Below are 27,173 nucleotides of genomic sequence, written 5' to 3'. Positions count from 1 at the left end.
CTTCGGTCCACCTCCCCCTCTCTCCCTATTTATTCCAGAACCCTCACCCCATCCCCCTCTCTGATGAAGGGTCTAGGCCCGAAACGTCAGCTTTTGTGCTCCTGAGATGCTGCTGGGCCTGCTGTGTTCGTCCAGCCTCACATTTCGTTATCTTGAACAAATGAATACTGTTACTTTGCAATAGCTTTAGATCGCATTTGATTTGACTTTGTGTCATTACTTTGAGATTCCTCTAGTATCTTTTACGTATTGTTATGTAATGATAGTGTGGTCACTCTTAATTGCAAACAAACCATTTTCCTGTGAAGGCCATGCCCATGGCAATCTCTGAAATCTTTACATAAAAGCTGATATTTTAACAACTGAGCTGGCATACAATTCAGTCCTTGGGATAAAATCTTTTTTTAAAAATTCATTTGTGGGATGTGGGCGTTGCTGGGTGGCCAGCATTTATTGTCTGTACCTAGTTGCCCTTGAGAAGGTGATGGTGAGCTGCCTATTTGATTTGCTGCAGTCCACCTGCTGTAGGCCGACCCACAATGCTGTTAGGGAGGGAATTACAGGATTTTAACCCAGTGACAGTGAAGGAATGGCAATATATTTCCAAGTCAGAATGGTGAGGGGCTTGTAGGGGAACTTTCAGCGGATGGTGTTTCCATGTATCTGCTGCCCGTTGTCCTTTTAGATGGAAGTGATTGTGGGTTTGGAAGCTGCTGCCTGAGGCAACGACCTAGTCTGATTTTTCCACCTCCCTAGCCCAGGGATTCTGAGAACAACTGTAGTCTCGAGCTCCTGGGCTACATGGCCTGAGTTAGCTCAGGTCAGATTCAGCGTTAACTTAGCACCTTCTGATCTTTATGGGTCAGTATCACAGCAAGTGGTGCATTTACTGTGACATCAAGGGAGTCTCTGGTCATTTCTATACACAGAGCACTGGCATCTGAGAATCAACGTGTGGAAAGGGAGAAGGAGTCGAGTGAGAACAAAATTATTGCACTTTAACCTTACATTTTCATACTTCCTGTTTTACTGAGTGAAGACAAAGTAGGGACAGTACACTTGAGGTTTCATTCCACAGTCTGAACAGGAAAGCCACAAAATGCTGTACTTACAGATAAGTATTAGGCTGTAACTCACAGCTCTAACACGTACCACAGTGAATACATACCCAAATACACACATACACAGGTACAGATTGCGCACATTAGCACAATATGCTTACAAAGTGTGCACAACATATTTACACCATACGCTCAGGAACACAGAATATATGCACAGATTACACATAGTGTGTCACAAATATGATCAGTTCAAATAAAAACAGTTATCAATTAAAAAAAATCTGGAGATGGAAGCGAGCTAAAAATACCCAAAATGACTCAATACTTATTGAGTGTTTAAAAGTGTTTAAAAAGTGTTTGTTGGTGACACTCTCTAAGCCACACGTTTACAAACCACAATTAGCCAGCTAATTATATCTACCATAGAGAGAAACAGAGCGACATGGTTCTGCTCCACAGCATCTCTAAGCCTTCCCTGTCCCTGCATCACTCACCTCGCTCCACAGTCATACTTCAGCCTCATCTTCTTGCCCATGGATTGTGGTCAGTTCCCTAAAGGACAAAAAAGTGTATTTTAGTTGTAACATCTGCAATGGCAAAAGATAGGTTAGTTACTGTTAAATAGAGGAGGGCAGAAAGCTAGCACTGCAACACCTTTCTAAAACCTGAGATGAGGGGTCGTCTGTTTCCCTTTGTTGGAATAGCTAAAACCTGCAATCTCTTGGTTTTGAAGGTGTGCTGGACAAGGACAACTGTGTACTCCAGGCCCGTTGCCAAGATCGGTGTAGATGAATCTTTATTTCTGAAGCTTCTTAATTTTATTGTCAGTATATTTAAATAGTTGTCGTTAAGGGCGAAGAGTCAGTAGAGATGAGGGCAGTATTCCCACTAGCTGCTTGGAGGGTCCAATTGGCACGCAGAACCACTGACCTCTGCTTCAAGAAGTCATTGCCACACACAGGCCTTGGAGGTCCACACAGTGGCAGCAAGACTCAGAGGGAATATAGGATGGAAGAGCTGTTACTAGAGAGAAAGGGAAGGGGCGGGTGGTATCAGCCTATAGCCTTTGCTATTCAATATCTCCTAACATTTCTTGGTATCACAAATCAAATTGGCCGAAGATTGACACCTTTGGGTTAGGGTACAGCGGGACTTCCAGAGGATGACGGATTGATCATCCACTTGGCACTTCTAGCTGAAGATTACAGCAAATGTTTCAGCCTTATCTTTTGCACTGATGTGCTGGGCTTCCACATTATTGATGATGGGGATATTTGTGGAGCCTCGTTCTTCAATGAGTTACTTAATTATCCATCACCATTCACGATTGAGTCTGGTAGGACGACAGAGGTTAGATCTGGTCGATTGGTTATGGACATGCTTAGCTCTGTCTATCATTTGTTGCTTATGCTGATTGGGAAGAAAGTAGTCCTGTTTTGTAGCTTTACCAAGTTGATCTAATTTTTAGGAGTGCCTGGTGGTGGTCCTGGCATGATCTCCTGCACTCCTCACTGAACCAGGTTGATCTCTGGGTTTGATGATAATGGTAAGCTGTGGCTGCAACATTGCAGATTGTGTTTGAGTGTAATTCTGCTACTATTGATAGCTGACAACACATAAAGGATGCCTAATCTTGAGTTGCTAGATCTATCTCCACAAGGACTGTATGGTGATTACTCTTGCCGATACTGCCACGGACAGATGCATTGGCGGCAAGCAGATTGATGAGGATGAAGTCAAGTGTGTTTCTTTCACTACTTACTGCAGTCCCAATCTAGCAAGTGTTCAACACAGAAGACAGCTGATTCATCAGCTTGGGGATGGCAGCAGATTTATTTAGCAGGAACTTTCCTTGCCATAGCACTTCATGGGGTTTGGAGTCAATGTTGAGAATTCCCAGAGCAACCTCACATTTACCATGGCTAATTCACCGATCCTGGACACTATGAAGTGATTTGGCATGGCCAATCCACCTAACCTGTGCAACTTTAGATTGTGGAAGTAAACTGGAGCACCCAGAGGAAACTCACGCAGATGGGGAGAATATGCCAGCTCCAAACAGACAGTCACCCAAGGGTGGAATCAAACTTGGATCCTGCTAACCACTGTGATGCCCCTTGTTAGGACATTGTTTGTAAGATCTGATTCTATGAGTCTGATAACATCGCTGTTTGATGACACTGTTGCTTGACTGGTCTGAGGCAGCCCTCTCAATTTTGGCACTAGTTTCCAGATGTTAGTAGCAAGGACTTTACAATGTTGATAGGGCTGAGTTTGCCTTTGTTGTTTCCAGTGGTTTGGTTGGTGCTAGATTGTCTGTCTGGATTCATTCCTTTTATTGAGACTTTTTAGCTCTTTGACAAAACTGAATGGGTCTCTCAGCCAGCTCAGAAGGCAGTTAAGAGTCAAACACATTGCTGTGGGCTCGGAGTGATTTGTAGGCCAGACGAAATAATAATGGCAGATTTCCTTCCTGAAAGGACGTCAGTGAACCAGATGGATTTCAGTGGCAATCAACAGTGGGTTCATGGTATTATTAGTTTTCTAATTCCAATTTTGTTTTGATTTCATTTCCATCATTTGCCATGGTGGGATTCCAACCTGAATATATAGAATAATTTCTGGATCTCTGGAATATTAGTCCATTTCTCATTTGTAGCAGTCTGGCTGTGATACTTGCCAGAATAACTGCCACAACTCTCTTGTGCAATTTTTTTCAAATTTATGATTAGGTATCTTTCTAGCAGTTTAAAACATTAAGCAGTACTAAGTTTAATTGATCAGCTTCACGGTCAAGGCCATAAGCATTGAGTATTGACCTTTTAACAGCTTTACAGTCTCAAAGAACAAACAAGGAACAAAGAAAATTACAGCACAGGAACAGGTCCTTCAGCCCTGCAAGCTTGTGCTGATCCAGATCCTCTATCTAAACCTGTCGCCTATTTTCCAAGGATCTGTATCCCTCTGCTCCCTGCCCATTCATGTATCTGTCTAGATACATCGTAAATGACACTACTGTATCCGCCTCTACCACCTCCGCTAGCAACGCTTTCCAGGCACCCACCACCCTCTGTGTAAAGAACTTTCCACGCATATCTCCCTTAAACTTCTCCTCTTCTCACTTTGAAATCATGACCCCTAGTAAGTGAGTCCCCCACTCTGGGAAAAAGTTTCTTGCTATCCACCCTGTTTATACCTCTCTTAATTTGGAGACCTCTGTCAGGTGCCCCCTTAACCTCTGACTTTTTAACGTAAATAATCCTAATGTATTCAACCTCTCTTCATAGCTAGCGCCCTCCATATCAGGCAACATCCTGGTGAACCTCCTCCAAAGCATCCAAATCTTTTCGGTAATATGGTGACCAGAACTGTGTGCAGTATTCCAAATGTGGTCGAACCAAAGTCTTATACAACTATAGCATGACCTGCCAACTCTTGTACTCAATACCCCATCCAATGAATAAAAGCATGCCTTATGCCTTCTTGACCACTCTATTGACCTGCATAGTGACCTTCAGGGTACAGTGGACCTGAACACCCAGATCTGTCTGTGCATCAATTTTCCCCAGGACTTTGCCATTTACTGTATAGTTTGCTCTTGAATTGGATCTTCCAAAATGTATCACCTCGCACTTGCCTGGATTGAACTCCACCTGCCATTTTCCTGCCCAACTCTTCAATCTATCTATATTCCGCTGCAATCTCTGACAGTCCCCTTCACTGTCTGCTACCCTACCAATCTTAATTTCATCTGAAAACTTGTTAATCAGACCATCTATACCTTGCTCCAGATCATTTATGTATATCACAAACAATACTGGTCCTAACACGGATCCCTGTGGAACACCACTGGTCACAGTTCTCCATTTTGAGAAACTCCCTTTCACTACACCTCTGTCTCCTGTTGCCCAGCCAGTTCTCTATCCATCTAGCTAGTACACCCTGGACCCAATGCAACTTTACTTTCTCTATCAGCCCACCATGGGGAACCTTACTAAATGTCTTACTGAAGTTCATGTATATGACATCTACAGCCCTTCCCTCATCTATCAACTTTGTCACTTCCTCAAAGAATTCTATCAAGTTGTAAGACATGACCTTCCCTGCACAAAACCATGCTGCTATCACTCATAAACCCATTTTCTTCCAAATGTAAATAGATCCTATCCCTCAGTATCTTCTCCAGCAGCTTCCCCACCACTGACGTCAGGCTCACTGGTCTATAATTACCTGAATTATCCTTGCTACCCTTCTTAAACAAGGGGACAACATTAGCAATTCTCCAGTCCTCCAGGACTTCACCCATGCTCAAGGATGCTGCAGAGATATCTGTTAAGGCCCCAGTTATTTCCTCTCTCGCCTCCCTCAGCAACCTGGGATTGATGCCATCCAGACCTGGGGACTTGTCCACTCTAATGCCTTGTCGAATACTCAACACTTGCCCCCCTCCTTATGCCGACTTACATAAGAACATAAGAACTAGGAGCAAGAGTAGGCCATCCAGCCTTCCCCGCCATTTAATAAGAGCATGGCTAATCTTTTTGAGACTCAGCTCCACTTACCCGCTCGCTCACCATAACCCTTAATTCCTTTAATGTTCAAAAATTTGTCTAACCTTACCTTAAAAACATTCAGCGAGATAACTTTAACTACTTCACTGGGCAGGGAATTCCACAGATTCACAACCCTTTGGGTGAAGACGTTCCTCCTGACCTCAGTCCTATATCTCCTTCCCTTTATTTTGAGGTGATGCCCTCTAGTCCTAGTTTCACCTGCTAGTGGAAACAACTTCCCTGCCTCCACCTTATCTATTCCCTTCATAATCTTATATGTTTCTATAAGATCTCCCCTCAGTCTTCTGAATTCCAATGAGTATAATCCCAGTCTGCTCAGTCTCTCCTCATAATCCAACCCTCTCAACTCTGGAATCAACCAAGTGAATCTCCTCCGCACCCTCTCCAGTGCAAGTATATCTCTTCTCAAGTAAGGAGACCAAAACTGCTCACAGTACTCCAGGTATGGCCTCACCAGGACCCCACACAGCTGCAGCATAGCCTCCCTGTTTTTAAACTCCATCCCTCTAGCAGTGGCAGACAAAATTCCATTTGCCTTTTTAATTACCTGCTGCACCTGTAATCCTACTTTTAGTGATTCATGCACAAGGACACTAAAGTTCCTCTGCAGAGCAGCCTGCTGCAATTTTTTACCATTTAAAACAGTCCATTTTGCTGTTATTCCTACCAAAATGGATGGCCTCACACTTAACAGCATTGTGCTCCATCTGCCAGACCTTTGCCCACTCACTTAGACTTCCCTCTGCAGACTTGCAGTGTCTTCCGCACACTTTGCTCTACTACTTACCTTAGTGTCATCTGCAAATTTTGTCCCCAACTCCAAATCATCTGTGTAAATTGTAAACAATTGCGGTCCCAATACTGATCCCTGAGGCACACCACTAACCACTGACGGCCAACGAGTAAAACACCCATTTACCCCTACTCTTTGCTTTCTACTGGTCAACCAGTCCTTTATCCATGCCAATACATTACCTGTAGTACCGTGCAACTCTACCTTATGTAGCAGCCTTTGTCAAATGCCTTTTGGAAGTCCAGGTACACCACATCCACAGGTTCTCCAATATCCACCAAGCAAGTAATGTCCTCAAAGAATTCCACCAAATTAGTTAAGCATGACCTACCCTTCATGAACCCATGTTGGGTGTCCCCAATGGGACAATTTATATCCAGATGTCTTGCTATTTCTTCCTTAATGGTAGGTTCAAGCATGTTCCCCACTACTGAAGTTAAGCTAACTGTCCTATAGTTACCTGCATTTTGTCTACTTCCTTTTTTAAACAGTGGCGTCACATTGGTTGTTGTCCAATCTGCGGGAACCACCCCAGAGTCCAGTGAATTTCGGTAAATAATTACTCGTGCATTTGCTATTTCCCCCATCACCTCTTTTAGTACCCTGGGATGCATTTCATCCTAGAGTACGAGACTTGACCTAGAGTAATCAAACATCTATCCCTAACCTCAACATCCATCATGTCCCTCTCCTCGGTGAATACTGACGCAAAAATCTCACTCATTTTCTCTGACTCCTCGCATAACTTCCCTCCTTTGTCCTTGAGTGGGCCAACCCTTTCTCTAGTTACTCTCTTGCTCCTTATGTACGAATAAAAGGCTTTAGGATTTTCCTTAACCCTGTTTGCTAAAGATATTTCATGACCCCTTTTAGCCCTCTTAATTCCTCCTTTCAGATTAGTCTACTTTCTCGATATTCTTCCAAAGCTTTGTCTGTTTTCAGTCGCCTAGACCTTATGTATGCTTCCTTTTTCCTCTTTGCTAGTCTCACAATTTCACCTGTCATCCATGGTTCCCTAAGCTTGCCCTTTCTATCTCTCATTTTCACAGGGACATGTCTGTCCTGCACTCTAATCAACCTCTCTTTAAAAACCTCCTACACATCAAGTGCAGATTTATCCTCAAACAACTGCTCCCCATCCACATTGCCCAGCTCCGGTTGAATCTTGCTATAGTTGGCCTTACCCCAATTTAGCACTCTTCCTTTAGGTCCACTCTCATCTTTGTCCATGAATATGCTAAAACTTACAGAATTGTGATCACTGTTGGTCTGGGTTGCTGTTCTGACAAGCTGTTGAGTCCATTCATATCTGTACCTGTTAAAACATTCTGCAACATCTAGGTCCAAACATTTTTTATTTTTACAGCTATCTTTTCAAATGAGGTGAACTATCTTTCCACTCCATCCTCTGTAAACGTAAGCATTAAATGTAGATATTACCCCCTCCCTCTTCTTCCTAGCTTCATTCTAAAAGTCTCACCAAGCCATGTTGTCTGAGTCTGTGACAACAAGGTGTAGAGCTGGATGAACACAGCAGGCTAAGCAGCATTAGGAGCAGGAAGGCTGACGTTTTGGTCCCAAACCCTTCTTCAGAAAATGTTGGTCTGTGTTGAGTCTGAGGCTGTGTTGTTCTTTCTCTTTGGAGATTAAGGCTTTAATTCCATTTCCCGTTTCATTGCTCTTTGTTTTTCTTTCTCTCACTTGACAACACAAGCTCTCTCATTTCCATTTCTCTCTTGTTCTCAAGTTCAAATTTTAAAATTCATTTCTAACTGAATTTTAGCTAACTCTCATGCTGACGTATCCATTTCAGGTCTTCCTACTTAAAGTCTAAATGCTGCATAATTGAGTATCTCATCCTTACAAAATCTTGCTTTTATTTCTGCCTTAAATTTAGCTGCTAACTCTCTGAGTAGCCTTAGTCAAAGATTTCAAATAATCTCCTGTTATAATTTCTATTCCCAGAAAAATCTTATCAATAGTTAAACATTTTGGAAGTCCAATTCTTGTAACAGATATTACCTGTAACATCAACAGCTCATTTTTATGTTCAGTACCTACATGTATTCATTTATTTAAAAGATTCAAATACCCCTCTTAAATTCAATAAACTTCTATCTTGCCATGAACTCCCACACTGATAAGTTTCCAGCTGACAGTAATATCAGATAAATCAGTTTCCAGATTGAAATCTGGCTTGACAGACTATAAGTTTTATTTTTATGATTTGATTATCATGGTGATCAGTCATTGAATAGATTCACATAAAGCAGTTGGTGTACTTTTAACAAAAGAACATATTTATTAATAAAAATAAATGAAAACAAATTTTTTACAAGATAATTTTAAAAGTTTTATCATAACATCAAAAATAAAGATTCAGCCCCATTTCTTTGCAATATCCTTTACAGACACTCAACACCACTAAAGTATCATTACTATCTTCACAAGTATCATTACTATCTTCACTCTTTTCTTATTAAACTAATGAGGACACAGACATTTTAAAATATTTTCTGCACAGTCACCAGATGTGATTCCCTGTGTCTCTCCAGGGCTAACAAACTAACTTCCTCACTGAACTGTAAGAAAAGCTCTACTTAGGCTGCTAAAGACTTAAGACTTCTTTCCACCTCTGATGGCTTGGAGATTGCCAAACATAAGCTGTCCTTCTTATACAGTGGTTTTCCTTTTGTAAACTAAATCTGCTTATGGCCTTTGACCTCTGTTTGTAGGTAAAAAGTGTGAAATACTCAAATTTGTAAACACTATGGTAATTCAAAACTAGAGGGCATAGGTTTAAGGTGACAGGGGAAATATTTAAAAAGGAAGTGAGGGGTAATGTTTTCATGCAGTGTGAAGCACATATAAATGAGCTACCAGAGAAAGTGGTAGAGGCTAGTACAGTTACATTTAAAAGGCACATGTAGATAGTGTGGTTGAGAAGGCATTTAGCATGCTTGACTTCATTGCTCAGACCATTTAGTATAGGAGTTGAGGTTGTAGAGGATGTTGGTGAGGCCTCTTCTGGATTACAGTTCTGGTCACCCCACTATAGGAAGGATATTAAAGTGGAGAGGTTTCAGAAATTATTTACCCGGATGTTTCCAGGAATGAGAGTTCGACTTATAAAAACAAGCTGGGACTGTCTCTGCCTGCTCCTGCCCCACCGAATTTATTTCCACCTATCTGGACTCCATTTTCTTCCCGTTGGTCCAGGAACTCCCTACCTATGTCCATGACACCACCCTCGTCCTCCTCTAGAACTTCCAATTCCCCGGTCCCCAACACCTCATTTTTACAATGGACGTCCAGTCTCTATACACCTGCATTCCCCATACAGATGGCCTAAAGGCCCTCCAATTCTTCCTGTCCCGCAGGCCCGACCAGACCCCTCCACTGATACCCTCATCCGTTTATCCAAACTCGTCCTCACCCTCAACAACTTCTCCTTTAATTCCTCCCACTTCCTACAGACAAAGGGGGTTGGCCATGGGTATCCACATGGGCCCAAGCTATGCCTGCCTCTTTGTAGGATAGAAGGAACAGTCCCTCTTCCGAAGCTACACTGGCCCTATCCTCCATCTCTTGCTCCGTTACATTAATGACCATATCGGCCCCGCCTCATGTTCCCACGAGGAGCTCGAACAGTTCATCCACTTCACTAACACCTTCCACCTCAACCTTACCGGACCATCTCTGATACCTCTCTCTCCTTCCTGGACCTCTCTGTCTCCATCTCTGGCATCCACTTGGAAACCGATATCCACTTTAGGCCTACCGATTCCCACAACTACCTAGAATACTGCTCCTCTCACCCACCTTCCTGTGAAAAGGCCATCCCCTATTCCCAATTCCTTCGCCTCCACCGCATCTGCTCCCGAGACGAGGCATTCCCCTCCCGAACATCCCAAATGTCGTCTTTTTTCAAGGACCGCAAGTTTCCCTCCACAGTGATTGAAAATGTCCTCGACCGTGTCTCCCGCATTTCCTGCAACTCATCCCTCACACCCCCTATCTGTAATAATAACCAAAACAGAATACCCCTCATCCTCGCGTACCACCCTACCAACCTCCAAATCAAATGCATTGTCCTCCGACATTTCTGTCATCTGCAATCTGACCCCACTACCAAAGACATTTTTCCCTCCCCACCCTTATCTGCTTTCCGGAAGGACCACTCTCTCCGTGACTCCCTTGTCCGCTCCACACTCCCCTCCAGCCCCACCACCCCCGGCACTTTTCCCTGCAACCGAAGCAAGTGTTACACCTGCCCCTATACCTCCCCCCTCACTTCCATCCAAGGCCTTAAGAAGACCTTCCACATCAAACAGATATTCACCTGCACATCTGTTAATGTGATATACTGTATCATCTGTTCCTGCTGTGGCCTCCTCTACATCAGGGAAACCAAGCAGAGGCTTGGGGACCACTTTGCGGAACACTTACGCTCAGTTTGCAACAAACAACTCCCCTCTCCCTCCTTGGATGACATGTCCATCCTAGGCCTCCTGCATTGCCACCCGAAAGATGCAGGAACAGCATCTCATAGTTCACTTGGGAACCCTGCAGCCCAAGAGTATCAATGTGGACTTCACAAGATTCAAAATCTCCCCTCCCCCAACCACACCCCATAACTAGCCCAGCTAGTCCCTGCCTCCCTAACCATTCCTCCCACTTCAAGCCCCACCCCCAAATGTCATCCCGCCTCCTTGACCTGTCCGTCCTCCCTGGACTGACCTATCTCCAACCTAGCTCCCCACCTACATTCACCTTCACTGGCTCTAACCACGCCTCTTTGACCTGTCTGTCTCCTCTCATCCTATCTTCTCCTTGATCCATCTTCTCTCCGCCTCCCCCCTCCCTATTTATTTCAAAATCCCCTTCCCCTCCCCCATTTCTGGAGAAGGGTCTCGACCTGAAACGTCATCTTTCCTGCTCCTCTGATGTTGCTTGGCCTACTGTGTTCATCCAGCTTCACACCGTGTTATCTAGGACTTTTTTCACTAGAGGGTAGGAGGTTGAGGGGTGACCTTTTGGGGTTTATAAAATTGTGAAGGCCACCAATTAGGTGAATAGCAAAGCTCTTTTTCTTTACGTGGGGGAGTTCAAAACTAGGGGTCATATTTGTAAGGAGAGAGGAGAAAGATTTAAAAAGGACATGAGGGTCAATATTTTTACACAGAGAGGTTGCATGGAATGGACTGCCAGAGGAAGTGGTATATGCAAGTTCAATAACAATGTTTAAAAGATTTTTGGGCAAGTACATGAATAGGAAATGTTTGGAGGTATATGGGTCAAATGCAGGCAGGTGGGACTAGTTTAGTTTGGGACTAGTTGGATGAGGAATCTGTTTCCTCGTTGTATGACACTATAAATGGGACTAGGTCAGATTGGTACATCTGGTCGGCATGGACTGGTTGGACTGAAGGGTCTGTTTCCATGTTGTATGAATCTGTAATTATCTCACCAGGTGGTTTATCTGGTCACTTAGCTTAAAAGCCACATGCTTTTTTGATATTTTGTCCAAATACTATAAAAAATGTTTCTGACCTCGAAAACAATCACCTTCGTTGAACTAAAACTAAATATTTATTTCCATCTACTTTAGAATTCATGTTACCCAACAATAACAATGTATATTAAACCATCACTGTAAAGAGGGGGAATGTTGTCAGTGGAAGGGAGAAGCCATCATGAACAGTGGGAGAGCTATCATTGGGAGAGGGTTGTCTGTATAGACAGTGAACTGTCAGTAAAGAGGCAGAGAAGTGGAGAGTTAGTAAAAGAGGGAGCTGTTGCTAGAGATGGGAAGCTGCTAGGAGGAAGTGGGGTAGTTTGTCTATGTGGAGAAAAGCTGTCAGTGGAAAGGGGGAGATATCAGAAGAGAACAAGGAATTGGCCAGAAGAGACAGGGGGAACAGTCACACTCACCTTTCTTTCTTCAGGGTGACCACCGACATACATGTGTGGCAGCAAGGTCTGGAATGGGAGATCAGTGCTGCAAATAGTGCTATCACACTGACTGCTGTTTGCAGACGCTTGGAGCAGCTGTATGTGCACATGTCTTAAGATGGAATGTTGGTAGTTGGTTGAGAGGGGTTTGATATCGATAGAGGAATGGGATATTGGGGGAGACGGGGGAACCATAGGTAGAGAAGGGAAGCAGTTGTTAGGAAGGAAATGCTGTTAGGGGGAGTGGTTAGAAGAGGAGGGAGCTGTTGATAGAAACAGGGAGAGCTGTCTTTCAAAAAGGGAAAGCTGTGGGTGGATTCAGGTGGTGGTATCGGAAAAGAAAGGAGCAATTGTTAAAGGCAATCTTTCTGTAAAGAGAGAGGATGGGTGAACCGCCACAGTGGGAAGGGAGAGCTGTTGGTAAAGAAGGGAAGTCTCTCAGCGGAGAGGAATAAAGCTATCACTCGAGAGGGATAGTTGCTGGTAGAGAGGGAGTGCTGTCAGTAAAGAGAAAAGAACTTCTGGTAGAGCACTGTTGAAAGAGTGTTGTCAGTGGCCAGGGGGCAATAGAGAGGAGGAGAGTTTTGGTACAATGAGGAACAGCTCTTGATAGGGAGAGAGTAGTCATAGAGTGGAGCTATCCACAGTGAGGGACAGCTGTTTGTCCACAGAGAGAGAGACAGGGACAGCTGGCTAGAGAGATCAAGAGCACTGTCATTAGAGGGCAGGAAAGATGTCAGCAGACAGTGAGCAAGCTGTCAGTTGGGAGCTTTCAGCAGACAAGAGGTGGAGAATTGTCAATAGGCAGTGAGAGAGCTATCAGTAGGGAATCAGTCAGGAGAGAATAAGAGAGATGTTGGTAGACAGGTGGGACTTGTCAGTAGAGAGAAGGAAAATTTGTTGAAAGCGGGATGGAGAGCGACAGAAAGAGAAATATAGAGTTGATGGGTGTGTGGAGGGTGAGTTCCTCCCACTAGGGATCCTTTCTAGCCTCAGTAAACCCATCACATTCACCCACATTCAATGATTCACTGTGGAGAGTGATCAGGAACATGAACCCTGACTTTGCCATTTAACTGTTGTTAGACGGTCAGCTCTGAATATTGTTTCAAGGTCATTGATGGTGTTGCCTGGAGATTGGTTACTTGATTTCCCCAAAGGTATTTTTTTCCATCCCATGTAAAATTCATTTGTGACAGTTAGTGACACTGCTTGTTTGACATAGGAGGCTTATAAATATAAGCACTTTGTTAATGATTAGGACAAGGGAATTGTGGCAGTGACTATGTGAAAGAATATATTGATTTTAAAATGAATATTTCATTTCTGGTGTTTTTTTTCAAAAATTATTCAAAACTGGAGTTCTCTTTAACGAGGGAGAGAATCCCAGGATGTTTCCTCACTTCCCTTCTTTGTCCTAAGTATTAATTCCAGGAACAGGCTTGAGTTTTCAAAGGGAGTAATTCCCAAAGATGTTGCAGTGTTCTGGAAAAAAACAGCAGTTTTGTCTCCTGAGGCAAACTGCAGACTCTTGTCTTAATGGGTGGGTGGGGGGTTTGAACTGGTGTTCAGGTGACCCTTTGGCCGTATTAATTCCTATCGTAGAATTTTGGTGCAAAAGTGAATGAATAAATGATTTATTTATTGTTACTTCCATTTTAGTGAATAGTATAGTAAAATACAGTGAAAAACTTCAACAGTCGCCACAATCTGGCGCCATTTCTGAGAAGTTAGGTGGCTATCCACAATGTGTCATAAACTTAGTTCCTTCGTCAGACCACATGGCATTCTTATGTCAGCTTCATTCTGACTACAGGTTGGCTACATCCAACCATACCAGTCATCAAGTTTCCATTCCCCAGAGGTATCCTGTGACCATCATGAATAGTGTACGTGTTTTTTTCTTGACTACCCCTTAAGTCAAATAGTCTGTCCATGTTCATGTGAGGATGATCATTTGAGATACACAGCTGGTCCCCAGTAAGGGAGGATGGATAAAGGAAGAGAATGCCTGAGAAAGAATGTTTGCTGTTTTGGTGTCGCAGCATGATGAATGTGACTAAGTGTTGAACACCCTTATTACGGGTGTGGAGATAATAGGAACTGCCGATGCTGGAGAATCTGAGATAACAAGGTATAGAGCTGGATGAACAGAGCAGCATCAGAGGAGCAGGAAATCTGATGTTTTGGGTCTGGATCCTTCTATACCTTGTTATCTCTTATTATGGGTGTGATTCTTTAGAATACATTCTAGTGCAATATGGTTGTTCTGCCTTGCACTTGTAGCTGTGATTTGTGTGGAGGGTTTGAGGGTCAGAACCAGGTATCAATGGTCTATAGTCGTTATACTGCACACTATCTTTACACCCTTGCCCTCTTGTGCTGTCTCCAAATATTAAACTCCCACCAATTGGCAGGCGTTGCAGTCAGTGTCTGGGAAAAGACTGAGGAGAGGCAGCAGTTTCACAGATACTTCTGACCACTTTTGCTTCCTTGTTTCGGTTTGATGATGACAAAGTGCGGAGGCTTGAGGGATGGGTGAGACAGGGTAGATCCCTTCAACAAATCCTGCCTGTTACGCTTCACAGGTGAAAGATGAGAAGGTGGTTCTAGATAAGTTTGACCTGACAGACTACGAGAAATGTGAAGAACTGCGCAAATCGAAAAGCCGAAGCAAGAAGAACCATAGCAAATTCACATTGGTCCGCAGCAAACAGCCCGGTAACACGGTGAGCCCCTCTTTCTATACACAATGCTATCTGATGTTTGTTATCTGTTTCCCTTGAAACCACTGAGCATACTCCCTTCCCACCAGCCTCTCCACTGAGGGTGTGGAGAGCAAGATGTTCTTTCTGTCTGCAAAGAACACAGCCCTGTGCATTCATACACATAGTTCCCCGTACATGCTACTGTGTCACACTGCTAGCCTGACTGACATTCCTCAATTGGTTGTCAATTTTTTTTTGCACAGTCAGGATTATTTCAACTCAACAGATAGGTGATAGCTTTTCACGGCTCATTAATGTGCTGATCAATCAGACTTAACCTGCCTGGTTTAAGATGTAATGAAAGCCTGGAGTTTAGCTGTCACTCATCATTAAATGGTACATTCTCCACAACTACATCTCTACTACTAAGAATCCACTTTCTAACCAATCTGTATTCTTCTTTCATGCAGTATAAATGTTGTTGTGCCCTTGAATTAGTATTCTTGCAAATTGTCCTGATGAGTGCAAGACAACAGTCTTTAAAAATGTATCTTTCGTCAGCAACACTCAAAACATAATATCTGACCATTGCCACATGGCTGTATTTTGGAACTTCCTGTGCCGAAATTACAATGCATTACAATAGTGATCGCATTTTAAATTTATATCACATTAGCTGCTTAGTATGTTGGAATGTCCTGAAATTATGAAAGATGCTGTATAAATTCTTCTCCCAAAATATTAAATTTACATTTCAGTTTAAATATACCATGAATAAATAGCAGTGGAATATTACAGAGTTATATGTTTGGTGTCAGTTTCATTGCTATGGTAATACTGTCATCACCATAGAATCATGCAGCACAGAAACAGACCCTTCGGTCCAAACAGTCCATGTCGAACATAATCCCAAATGAAACTAGTCCCACCTGCCTGCTCCTGGACCATACGCCTCCAAATCTTTCCTATTCATGTGTCTATCCAAATGTCTTTTAAACATTGTAATTGTACTCGCATCCACCACTTCCTCAGGAATTTCATTCTACATGTGAACCACCATCTGAATAAACAATTTGCCTCTCATTTCTTTTTTAAATCTCTCCACTCTTACCATAAAAATGTGGCCCCTAGTCTTTAAATTCCCCGCCCTAGGAAAAAAACAACTACCATTAACTCTATGTATACCTCTCATTATTTTATAAGTTTCTATCAGGTCGCCTTTCGACCTCCTGAGCTCCAGTCAAAGAAGTCCTAGCCTATCCAGGCTTTCTTTATAACTCAAACCTTCCATACCCAGCAGCATCCAGTAAATATTTTCTGAACCCTCACCAGTTTGATAATATCCTTCCCGTAACTGGGCAACAAGACCAGGACAAAGTATTCCAGAACAGGCCTCACCAATGTCCTGTACAACCTCAACATAATGTCCCAGCTCCTTTACTCAAAGGACGAGTGCAAAAGCAAGTGTGCCAAATGCCTGTTTAACCACCCTGGCCATATGTGATGCAAACTTCAAAGAATTATGTACCAGCACCGCTAGATCCCTTTGTTCTACAACACTACCCAAGGCCCTACCATCAATGGTATAAGCCCTACCCTTGTTTGTTGTATCAAAGTACAATATCTCGCATTTATCTAGATTGAACTGCATCTGCCATTTTTCAACCCATTTGATCAGAATCCCTAAATAATCTTAGAAAACCTTCTTCACTGTCTATTCTGCCACCAATTTTGGTGTCGTCCACAAACTTACTAACCATGCCTTCTATATTCTCATCCAAATCATTTACATAAATGACAAACGGAAGAGGACCCAGAACCAATCCCTGTACAATACTGCTGGTTGCAGGCCTCCAGTCCGAAAAGTAACCCTCCATTGTCACTCTCAGTCTCCTGCCATTAAGCCAATTGTGAATCCAACTGGAAAGCTCACCCTGAATCCCATGTGACCTAACTTTACTAATTCGTCTACCATGCGGAACCTTGTCAAAGGCTTTACTAAAATCCAAGTAAACAGTGTCTACCGCACTGCCATCATCAAACGTTCTGGTAACTTCCTCAAAAAAACTCAAGCAAGTTTGTGACACATTATTTTCCTTGCACAAAACCATGCTTATTATCCCTAATCAACTTCTGCCTCCCTAAATGTCCATAAATCCTTTCTTTTATAATCACCTCCAACAATTTACCCACAACTAAAGTCCGACTCACAGGTGTATAGTTCGCCTGTTTCTCCTTACAACCTTTCTTAAACAAAAGGCACAACATTAGCCACCCTCCAGTCATCAGGCATCTCATCCATAGTTATAGATAATGCAAATATTTCTGCAAGGGATCTTGCAATTTCCTCCCCTACTACACAATATTGTGGGATATATTAGATCAGGTTCCAGAGATTTATCTACCTTTATATTGTTTACATTACTCAGTCAACCCTGTCCATATGTATCTCCTTCCAGGTACCAAACCTAGTCTTCCTAGCTGTGAGCCCCGAGGAGAAAGAGTCATGGATTAACGTTCTGAGCAGTGCGCTCAGCCGAGCAAAGAACCGTGTCCTTGATGAGGTAATGACATACATCATGCTTTATGAACAAGGTGCAGCAGACCATGAATTCAACAGTGTTAAAATGGTATAGCACAGGCACTGTAGAAAGAACTTTAATCTACATGTATCCCTGTGCTGTCCCTGCCCTGGGAGTGTTTGATGGGGGAAACAGTGTAGAGGGAGCTTTACTCTGTTTCTAACCCCATGCTGTCCCTGTCCTGGGAACGTTGGTGGAGGACAGTGTAGAAAGAGTTGTACTCTGTATCTAACCCCATGCAGTTCTTGTCCTGCAAGTGTCTGATGGGGGATAGTATATATGAGGTTAGTACATTTGTCTTTACTTAAATGTGAAGGGGAGGGGTTGAGTTGAGAGCGTGCATGTGCACGCATGTGTGTTTGTCGGGGGGGGAACGGGACTGGTGTTTGCTCCTACATTTGAGGCTGATGTGCTTGTCATAGAGCGTAGTTTCCACTCTTATCATGTGTTTTGATTTCAGGTCACTGTCGACGAGGAAAGCTTTCTTGCTCACCCAACTAGAGACCGAGTAAAAATCCAGCACTCTCGCCGACCGCCCACTCGTGGCCACTTGATGGCAGTGGTGAGCGGATTCCTCATTATATACAAATGCACTGTTTAGAAGTAGGGTACAACTGAAGCAAAACATCTCTAACTTTTGTATTCTATTCCACTTGCACTAAACTCCAACATTCTCGTTCCCTTCTCAACCACTTGTTGCACCTGCAAACTACCTTTGTGATTCCTGTATTAGGATACCTAGATTCCTCCTCCACCTTCAAATTTAAACAAATGCTGCTTTTCTATTCTTCCACTTGTCAAAATGGACAAGTTCACATTTCCTCAAATTATACTCCACTTATCAATTTCTTTGCCCTCTCAACCTGTCAATATCTCTTAGCAGACGCCTTATATCCTCCTTAGATCTTATTTTCCTATCTATCTTTGCAAAATCAGTAAATTTTAACAGTCCCTTCAACCAAGTCATTGATATCAATTGTAAACAATTGAGGTCCTAACACCAATGCCTGTGGCACACCATTTGTTACTTCTTGCCAAACTGGAAGTGACCCATTTATACCTACACACTGTTTCCTGTCAATTAGCTCAGGTGGCTAGATGGCTGGTTTGTGATAAAAAGTGATGCCAACCTGCACCAGTTGAGGTTACTGTGAAAAACACTGCTTCTCTACCTTTTGCCTTGCCTGAGGTATGGTGACCCTCAGGTTAAACTGCAAGTAGACTCTTTCTAATGTGACAGCACCCCTGTGGTCTGGTAAGACTCTGGCAACTTTTTATCCATACAATTACATTACCCCGTATACCATGAGCTTTTATCTTGGGTTGTGAACTTTGATCTAACAGCTTTGAAATTTCTTCCGGAATCTAAGTACAGCACAACCACACAAGACCCCTTAATCACATTGCTCATAACTTCCTCAAAGAACTTTAACAGATTAGTCAGCATGATTTCTCTTTCACATAGCCATGCCGACTCTTTACAATTATATTAATATTTTCTAAGTTCTCTGTTGTATCCTCTTGAATAAAAATCTACCTGACAATGCAGAAAATTGCAAGATTATGTCCTGTGCACAAAAGGCAGGACAAATCCAACCCAGACAATTACCACCCCATCGGTCTACTCTTGATCATCAGAAAAGTGAACGAAAGCTGTTTTCAACAGTGCTGTTAAATAGCACCTGCTCAGCAATAATCTGCTCACTGACACTCAGTTCAGGTCCTGCCAGGGACACTCAGCTCCTGACCCATTCCAGGCTTGGTTCAAACAGAGGAAATTAAATACATATTTCAGTTATGTCTTTACAAAGGTGGACAGAAATAACATCACAAAAAATATCAAGAATCACAGGGTCTAATGGGAAGGATGAACTGAAAGAAATTAGTACTAATAGTGAAATGTTATTGTGGAAACTAACAAGAAGGGGAAGCTGTGCTTGACTAATCTTCTGGAATTTTTTGAGGTAACCTGTAGACTGTTTAAGGGGGAGCCAGTGGATGTGGTTTATTTGGATTTTCAGAAGGCTTTTGATAAGGTCCCACATACAAAATTAGTATTCATGGGATTAGAGATCGTGTACAGAAATGGACTGAGAACGGGTTGGCAGATGGAAAATAAAGACTCGGAATAAACATATCTTTTTCTGATTGGCAGGGAGTGACTAATGGAGCATTAAAGGGATCAGTGTTTTGAGCCCAGATATTCACAATATATATTAATGATTTAGATGAGGGAACTAAATTTAATATCTCCAGATTTGCAAATGACACAAAGTTGGGTGGAAGGGTATGCCATGGGAAGGATGCAGAGAAATTTCAGTACAGTTTAGACATGTTAAATAAGGGAGGAAATGGGTGGCAGATGCAGTATCATGTAGATAATTGTGAGTTTATCCAATGTAGTGGCAAAAACAGGCTGGTAGATTATTATCGTACACCAATTGCTGCAAGTAAGCAGGTGGTGAAGAGGCAAGTGGTATGCTGACCATCATAGGAAGAGGATTTGAGTAAGGGAACAGAAATGTCTTGCTACAATTCTACAGAGCATTGGTAAAACCAACAACACCGGGAGTATTGTGTGTAGTTTAGGTATTTTTGTATGAGGAAGTATATTCTGGCCACTGAGGGAGTACAAAGAAGATATACCAAACTGATTGTTGGGATGGCAGGACTGTGATATGGGGAGACACTGGATCAATTAGGACCATATTCACTAAAGTTGAGAAAAATGAGGGGGGATCTCAAAGATATCCATGAAATTGTCAAGCAGTAGACATGATAGATGTAGAAAGGATGTTTTCAATGACCCAGGGAGTCCAAAACCAAAGGGGCATAGACTAAGGTTAAGAGGTAGGTCTTTTAGGACAGATATGAGGAGAAATTTCTTCATGCATAGACTAGTAGGCCTATGGGAATTCTCTGCTATAGAAAATTATTGAGGCCAAGAAATTGAAGACTTTCAAGAAAGATGTGGATAAAACTCTTAGGACTAAAAGGACCAAAGAATAAGTGGAGAAGTTGAGAAGAATGAACTGATTTGGATGATCATCCATGATTATAATGAACATATAATTGCATTAACACTGCTGAGAGCCCCTCTCCCCAAATCCAACTGTGAGCATCGTGGGAGGGTGGGGGCATGGGTGGAGATGGGGGTTATCCTTGACCAGAAACTGAATTGGATGAGCCCTATAAATACTATGGCTATAAAAATAGGACTTAGCTGGGAATCCTGCAGTCAATAGCTCACTTCCTGACTCCCCAAAGTCTGCCCACCACCTACAAAACACAAAATAAGAGTGTGACAGAATACTCGCCACTTATTTGGATGACTGCCGCTCCAACAGTACTCAAGAGGCTTGATGCTTTCCAGGACCAAGCAGCATGCACTAAGTACAAAATGTATTGTATAACTTCACCAAGGCTTCTCAGGCAGCACCTTCCGAAAACCATGATGACATCTATTCAGTACAAAGCAGTCCCCTTGATTGGGATCATATCCTCCAGTCCATCCACCACTGACGCTCAGTAGCAGCAGTGTGTACAATTTACAAGTTGCGCTGCAGAAATTCACCAACTAATCCCAGTGTTGGTGCATGAAACTATCATCGAATTTTGTTAAAAACCCATCTAGTTCTCTGATATCCTTTAGGGAGGATAGAAAGTACGCTCTAAATCCACCAGCACACCCATCTCGAAGACAAGGGCAGCAGATACATGGAAATACACCACCTACAAGTTCCCTTCAAGCCAATCACTATCCCAACTTGTAAATATATCACTGTTCCTGGATCAAAATCCTGGAATTCCCTCCCTAAGCGCATTGTAGGTCAACCTATGGTAAGTAGACTGCAGCGGTTCAAGAAGGCAGCTCACCACCTTCAAGGGTAGTCATGAACAGAAAGTAAATGCTGGCTCACCCAATGACACCCATGACCCACGCATGAATAAAAAATAAAACAGGGATGAACAACAAATGTTGGGCCAGTCAGCAACACCCTCATCCATGAAACTAAAAAAAATCTAGCATTTTCCCTCTAAAACATGTGAAGTTAACTGGCACATACTTTGCTGTTTTCTGTCTTTTCTCGTTCCTGAATAGAGAAGTCACATTCCACTGTTTTCCAATCTGATGGGACCTCAACTTCACTTAGTGTAGTCCACGACCTAACAGAGTGCAGTTACAGAAATATTGGGAAGGGTTGGTCTGTGGCTGGAACAATATTGGAAACTTCTACCCTAGAAATCCCTGAAAACAGTGGGCTTCAATGCTGTGTGCAGGTTTAGGGAGGTTTCACAGATAAAGGAATTAGGTCAGGAGTTCAATCCTAAAATTTCAGTAAGTTATGGTTGATGGTCCCTTTAAGCTCCATTGCTGTGGAGCAATGTAAAAGATCTCAGGTTCTTCACAAATTGGTCCCTTTCAGTCACCAGATGTATGGATAAACAAATAACACCTGAACAAATTACCTGCACATTCCATAAAGAAATTAGAGGGCTGAACACCTGTCTAAGCTAGCATTCAGTCACTAATACTCCCTCACTCAATATAAATTTCATTTCAGATACAGATGACACATGTTGACCAATCTTAGCACAAGAGGAAACTCTATTTAACCCCAAAACAGCAAGTCAGTAGAGGCCTACTCAAGTGGCAACATTGGCTCCAGGCTTTAAGCCTTCACAGCCTGTGGGAGAGACTGGAATTGATTAGTTGGGCATGGAATAACTGAATAAATTTGGGAGCGATCCTACGTTCAGTTGATTTAAGAACTGAGCAGCTGCTTTCACCCAATTGTCCAATGGCTGGGGCATTATAACTTTTTTTTATTCCTTTACTGAATGGGAGCAAAGCCTCCATTGTTGCCTATGCCTAACTGCCCTTGAACTGAGTGGCTTCGGTAGGACTATTTCAGAGGGCAGTTAAATGTTAACCACATTGTAGTGTTGTGAAATTACATGTTGTGCAGACCAGGCATGGACAGTAGATTTTCCTCCCTAAAGGATATCAGAGAACCAGATGGGTTTTAACAAAAGTCGATGATGGTTTCATGCCCCATCTCTGGGATTAGCTTTCAATTCTAGAAGTAGTTAACTGAATTTAAATTCCACCAGTCACTATGATGGGATTCAAACTCACATCCCCACACCATTAGCCTGGGCCTCTGGATTACCAGGCCAGTGACATTGTTACTATACCACCAACTCTCTTAATTAATGAGCTTAGGGACTGCTGGAATGATCAGCTGTAGTTCCTTCACATGATTATTACTGTGGTGGAAATTGAACACACCTAAGAAGAGTGGCAAGTATGATGAAAGGAAAACAGGTACATGTGGGATTAGAATACTGCATATGTAAAGGATAAACACTAACACTGACTGGCTGAATGGCCTGTATCCATTTTCTAATTTGTGTGTGTGAATGTCGGAAATGCCAGGATCAAACTGCAATGCTCTCTGTAGTCGCAAATATTCACAATCTGGGCACTTAGGGCGAGGTTCACGGGAATCTGCACCCCAACAACAGCCATTGCACTGACAGTTTGAGGGATGGGGAGAACATTATAAAATGATTGATTGTTGTGTTTGCCCTAAGCAAGATTTGTGAAGTGTTTGTCTGGTGTCCACAGGCTTCTACCTCCACATCTGATGGCATGCTGACTCTCGATCTGATCCAGGAGGAGGATACAGCCCTGGATCTCCATGGGACTTGTGCAGATGGTTTCTGTACCAACCATCTTGGTACCAGCCACCACAAACTGAACCATGAAACCTCCACTAAAACCTCAGAGAGGGGAGACACAGTGACAGAGAAGGAACATCCCTCCAAGGTGGGCAAACTTCAGAAGAAAGGGGACAGCTGGCAGAGGGAATCTACTACCTCTCTAGATCGGGAGGGGAACTCCTCACCTGAGATCCCAAAAAAACTATCCTTTGCAGAGTTAAACAAGTGTGCATCAGAGGAAATTCTGTCACGTGCGGGATCCGCACACAGGTCTGCATTACGAAAAGGCTTTGAGACTCAGTCGAGCAGTATAGAACGGGACAAACTAGGGCGGGTCAGGGAACTCATTGCACTGAAACTGGAGAGAACTCAACAGCTGTTATTGGAGGCTGGCAGCCATGAGAGTCAGAAAAGGCAGAACAGAGACTCTCCAGGGATATCAGATGGGCAGGTCACTCTAAATGATACAGAGTGGCTACTCTCCGAGGCCCTGTCCAACTGGAACCAGGCCAAGCAGGTTCTGCAGGAGATTAAGGAATTGAGGGACCTCTGCAAGCAATCAGTTCGAATGTACACAGAACCAGCACTGACATCAGACAGCCAACCTCAATACAGGGGAAGTCTGATGTGAACTTCACAGGTCTTTAATGTGTGTCTTGGTAATCCTCCTTCTCTTGTTCAAATGGAAAACTTTGAGCCTGCCGGCAAGGGTCGCTCAGTTTCACCATGACCTTAACTTGGATTCAGTCCTAGCAGGAACAGATGAGTCTGATGGCCTGAGCTTGTGCAATCCTGTCTGGAAGGGAAGAACTATGAATCCACTTCATTCCAGCCAGGCGCAGTTGTCTGTGATGAATGATGGGATTGGACATTTTTCAATGCAAAGTCTGTGTTACAAACTGGAGTGAGCTGCATCTGAAACAAAGTCAGCTGTTTGTTTTGGGGTTAGTGGAGGGTGAGGGATGGAAGCCCCAACAGCTGCATGGATGAGGTTGCCCTGAGAACTCAAGTAGAAAGACTCTTTCCTGCCTTGTTGGCGTCAGCATTTCCATCTTGAAACAGCGTCTGGATAGTTTTTTGCAAAAGCAAAGTACTGCAGATCCTGGAAATATGGAAATAAAAGCTGAAAATTATGGAAATACACAGCAGGTTACACTGCATCTGTGGATAGAAAAATCAGATAATATTTCAACTCATCAGAACGCTGATGATAGGCCACAACCTGAAATGTTACCTCTATATCTATCTCCGTGGATGCTATTAAACCTACTGCCCATTCCCAGCATTTTCTATTTTTTATTTCAGGATAGTGTATTTAGTACCAGAGTTCCCATAATTTCAACCTTTAAAGGAGCTGTCCTGGAAATGTCAAAATTTGAAAATGACCATCCATCTCCAATGTGGAGATTTAGCCTTTAGGATTTTCAATCAGTATTAAATAGCAGTATATAAACTCAGAACTCCAGTTAAGCACCACCCACCCATCTCACTTATGCCTTTGTTACTTCTTTCCCAGTCAACCAAACAGTATTCACACTGATCCCTCATCAGTCATCCTCCTGGATTTACCACATATCAGTGACTCATTGGTTAGCACTGCTGCTTCACAGCGCCAGGGACCTGGGTTCAATCCCACCCTTGGGTGAATGTCTGTGTGGAGTTTGCACATTCTCCAGGTGCTCTGGTTTCCCTTCCACGTCCAAAGATATGCAAGTTAGATGGATTGGTCATGCTAGATTGCCCCTAGTGTGCAGGCTAGCCATGGGAAATGCAGGGTTATAGGGTAGGGCTGGGTGGGATGCGCTTTGGAGGGTCAGTGTGGACTTGATGGGCTGAATTGCCTGCTTTCACACTTGTGGGATTCCATGATATCTTGTCCACCTTTCCTTCACCCCTAACCACTCCTCACCTGCCCCCCTCGACCCTAGCCTGTCCCACCTGCCCTCCCTTCAGCTGTATCCTGCCCCTGTGAGGATTGTCCTTGTGAGGATCAAATACGGGTGCCACATCTCCTCCAGGGCAGAAACCTTATTGGAAGATGAATGGTCTTGACCATGGGTGCCAACTACTCACAATATCTAGTTGTACAAAATCCATGGGGAAGGGAGGGTTACAAAGAACTTGTGACATTCTGATCTTTGTAAAGGAGGGGATGGGAGTAAGAAGTTGACTAACCGACCATGTAGCAATGCAAGGTACAACTCCTGATCCTTCTGCAGGACAGACACATACTTATCTAATCAAGTGCAGATGTATCAGTACCTCAGTGTAGGGATTTACGTGGTCCAAATGTTTTATGAAGCTTCTAATCGCTCAGTGTTCTTAAGGTGCTATGAGTCCTGTCAGATCTGTTACTGTCCAATTGTTTATTCAAGCACAGCCTTATGTCAGCCTAAAGGAATGGACTGCAGCCTCAGTCACAATCACCACCTTCCTGTTAATTCCAAGGTGCCCTGATGTTCTATGTCTTGCAGAACAATTCAGAGAAAACAATATGTAAACCAAGACGGGAGAAGTGATAGGCTAATAACGTTTTATTTTTCCAAGATTAACCTCTCGGTCTTCCCTTTGCCCCAGCACTGTCAGGTCCTGATCTATCTTTACTTCTTTTGAATTTTTTTGAAGCTGTGATTTTAATACAATTAAATTAAACTGAGTAAAATGAAATGCATCCCGTCTATTATTGTGCACAATGCCTGGACCACCTATCAGACATTAAATATAGCAGCAAATTACTGCAGATGCTGGAATCTGTACTGCAAACAAAAATCACGAAATCACAGCAAGTCAGGCAGCATTCATGGAGAAAGAGCAAGCTAATGTTTCGAGCTCTGATGAAGAGACAGCTAGACTCAAAGTTAGCTTGCTGTTTCTCCATAAATGCTGCCTAGCCCACTGTGATTTCCAGCATTTTTGTTTTCATTAAACATTAATACATTTCATTAATACATTAAACAGCTTCTTTCTTGATCGCTTTCTCTCAATTTTCCCATTGAAGTTGCTATCTCCACAACTATAAACAAAACGATCTTTTCTAAGATAATTGTGCTGCAATTACATCTTCCTACCAGTGGCGGGGTGAGCATGACGTTTGCAGTACTGACAGGGAACATGTTACTATTGTTTGACAAGTTTATGTGTAGTCATACAGCACAGAAACAGATGCATCAGACGAACTCGGCTACACTGACCAGACATTGTTAAGTCTGACCTAACCCCATTTACCATCATGTGGTCCATATCCCTCTAAATCCTTCCTATTCATGTACCCATCCAGATGGCTTTTAAATGCTGTAATTGAACCCTCCTCATCACTTCATCTGGCAGCTCATTCCATACATGCACCACCCTCTGTGAAAAAGTTGCCTCTTCAGATTCTTTTAAAGTTTTTCCCTCTCACCTTAAATCTTTTCTTCTACTTCTGAACTCCCCAACCTAGCAAAAAGACCTTAGCAGTTCATCCTATCCATGCCACTCATGATTTTATAAACCTCAGCCTCCGGAACTCCAGGAAAAAAAGCTCCAGCCTTTTCAGCCTCTCATTACAACCCAAACCGTCCAGTCTTGGCAACATCCTTGTAAATCTTTTCTGCACCCTTTCTGGTTTAATAACATTCTTCCCATAGAAAGGCAATTAGAACTGAACACAATATTCCAAAAGTGGCCTCACCAATATCCTGCCCAGCTGCGACATGACGTCCCAATTCCTATACTCGTTGTTTTGACCAATAAAGGCAAGCGTACTAAATGCCTTCTTCACCACCCTGTTTACC

The 27,173-nt window shown here is 43.0% G+C and overlaps 1 protein-coding gene across 1 annotated transcript in view; it reads left to right on the top strand.

Moving 5' to 3' along the window:
• LOC125449779 (pleckstrin homology domain-containing family O member 1) overlaps positions 1-26,051 on the top strand; it is a 31,134-nt gene extending 5,083 nt beyond the window's left edge. The window contains exons 3-6 of the mRNA XM_048525671.2: positions 14,972-15,112; positions 17,551-17,655; positions 18,134-18,235; positions 23,306-26,051. Coding sequence (XP_048381628.1) covers positions 14,972-15,112; positions 17,551-17,655; positions 18,134-18,235; positions 23,306-24,031 — 1,074 coding nt within the window. The 3' untranslated portion in view covers positions 24,032-26,051. The remainder of the gene's footprint in view (positions 1-14,971; positions 15,113-17,550; positions 17,656-18,133; positions 18,236-23,305) is intronic.
• Positions 26,052-27,173: the final 1,122 nt, after the last annotated feature.

Source organism: Stegostoma tigrinum, chromosome 47, assembly GCF_030684315.1.
Source record: "Stegostoma tigrinum isolate sSteTig4 chromosome 47, sSteTig4.hap1, whole genome shotgun sequence".
In the NCBI taxonomy this organism is placed as follows: Eukaryota; Metazoa; Chordata; class Chondrichthyes; order Orectolobiformes; family Stegostomatidae; genus Stegostoma; species Stegostoma tigrinum.
The sequence above is the reverse complement of the archived record's forward strand: the minus strand, read 5'-3'. Positions and strand labels throughout refer to the sequence as shown.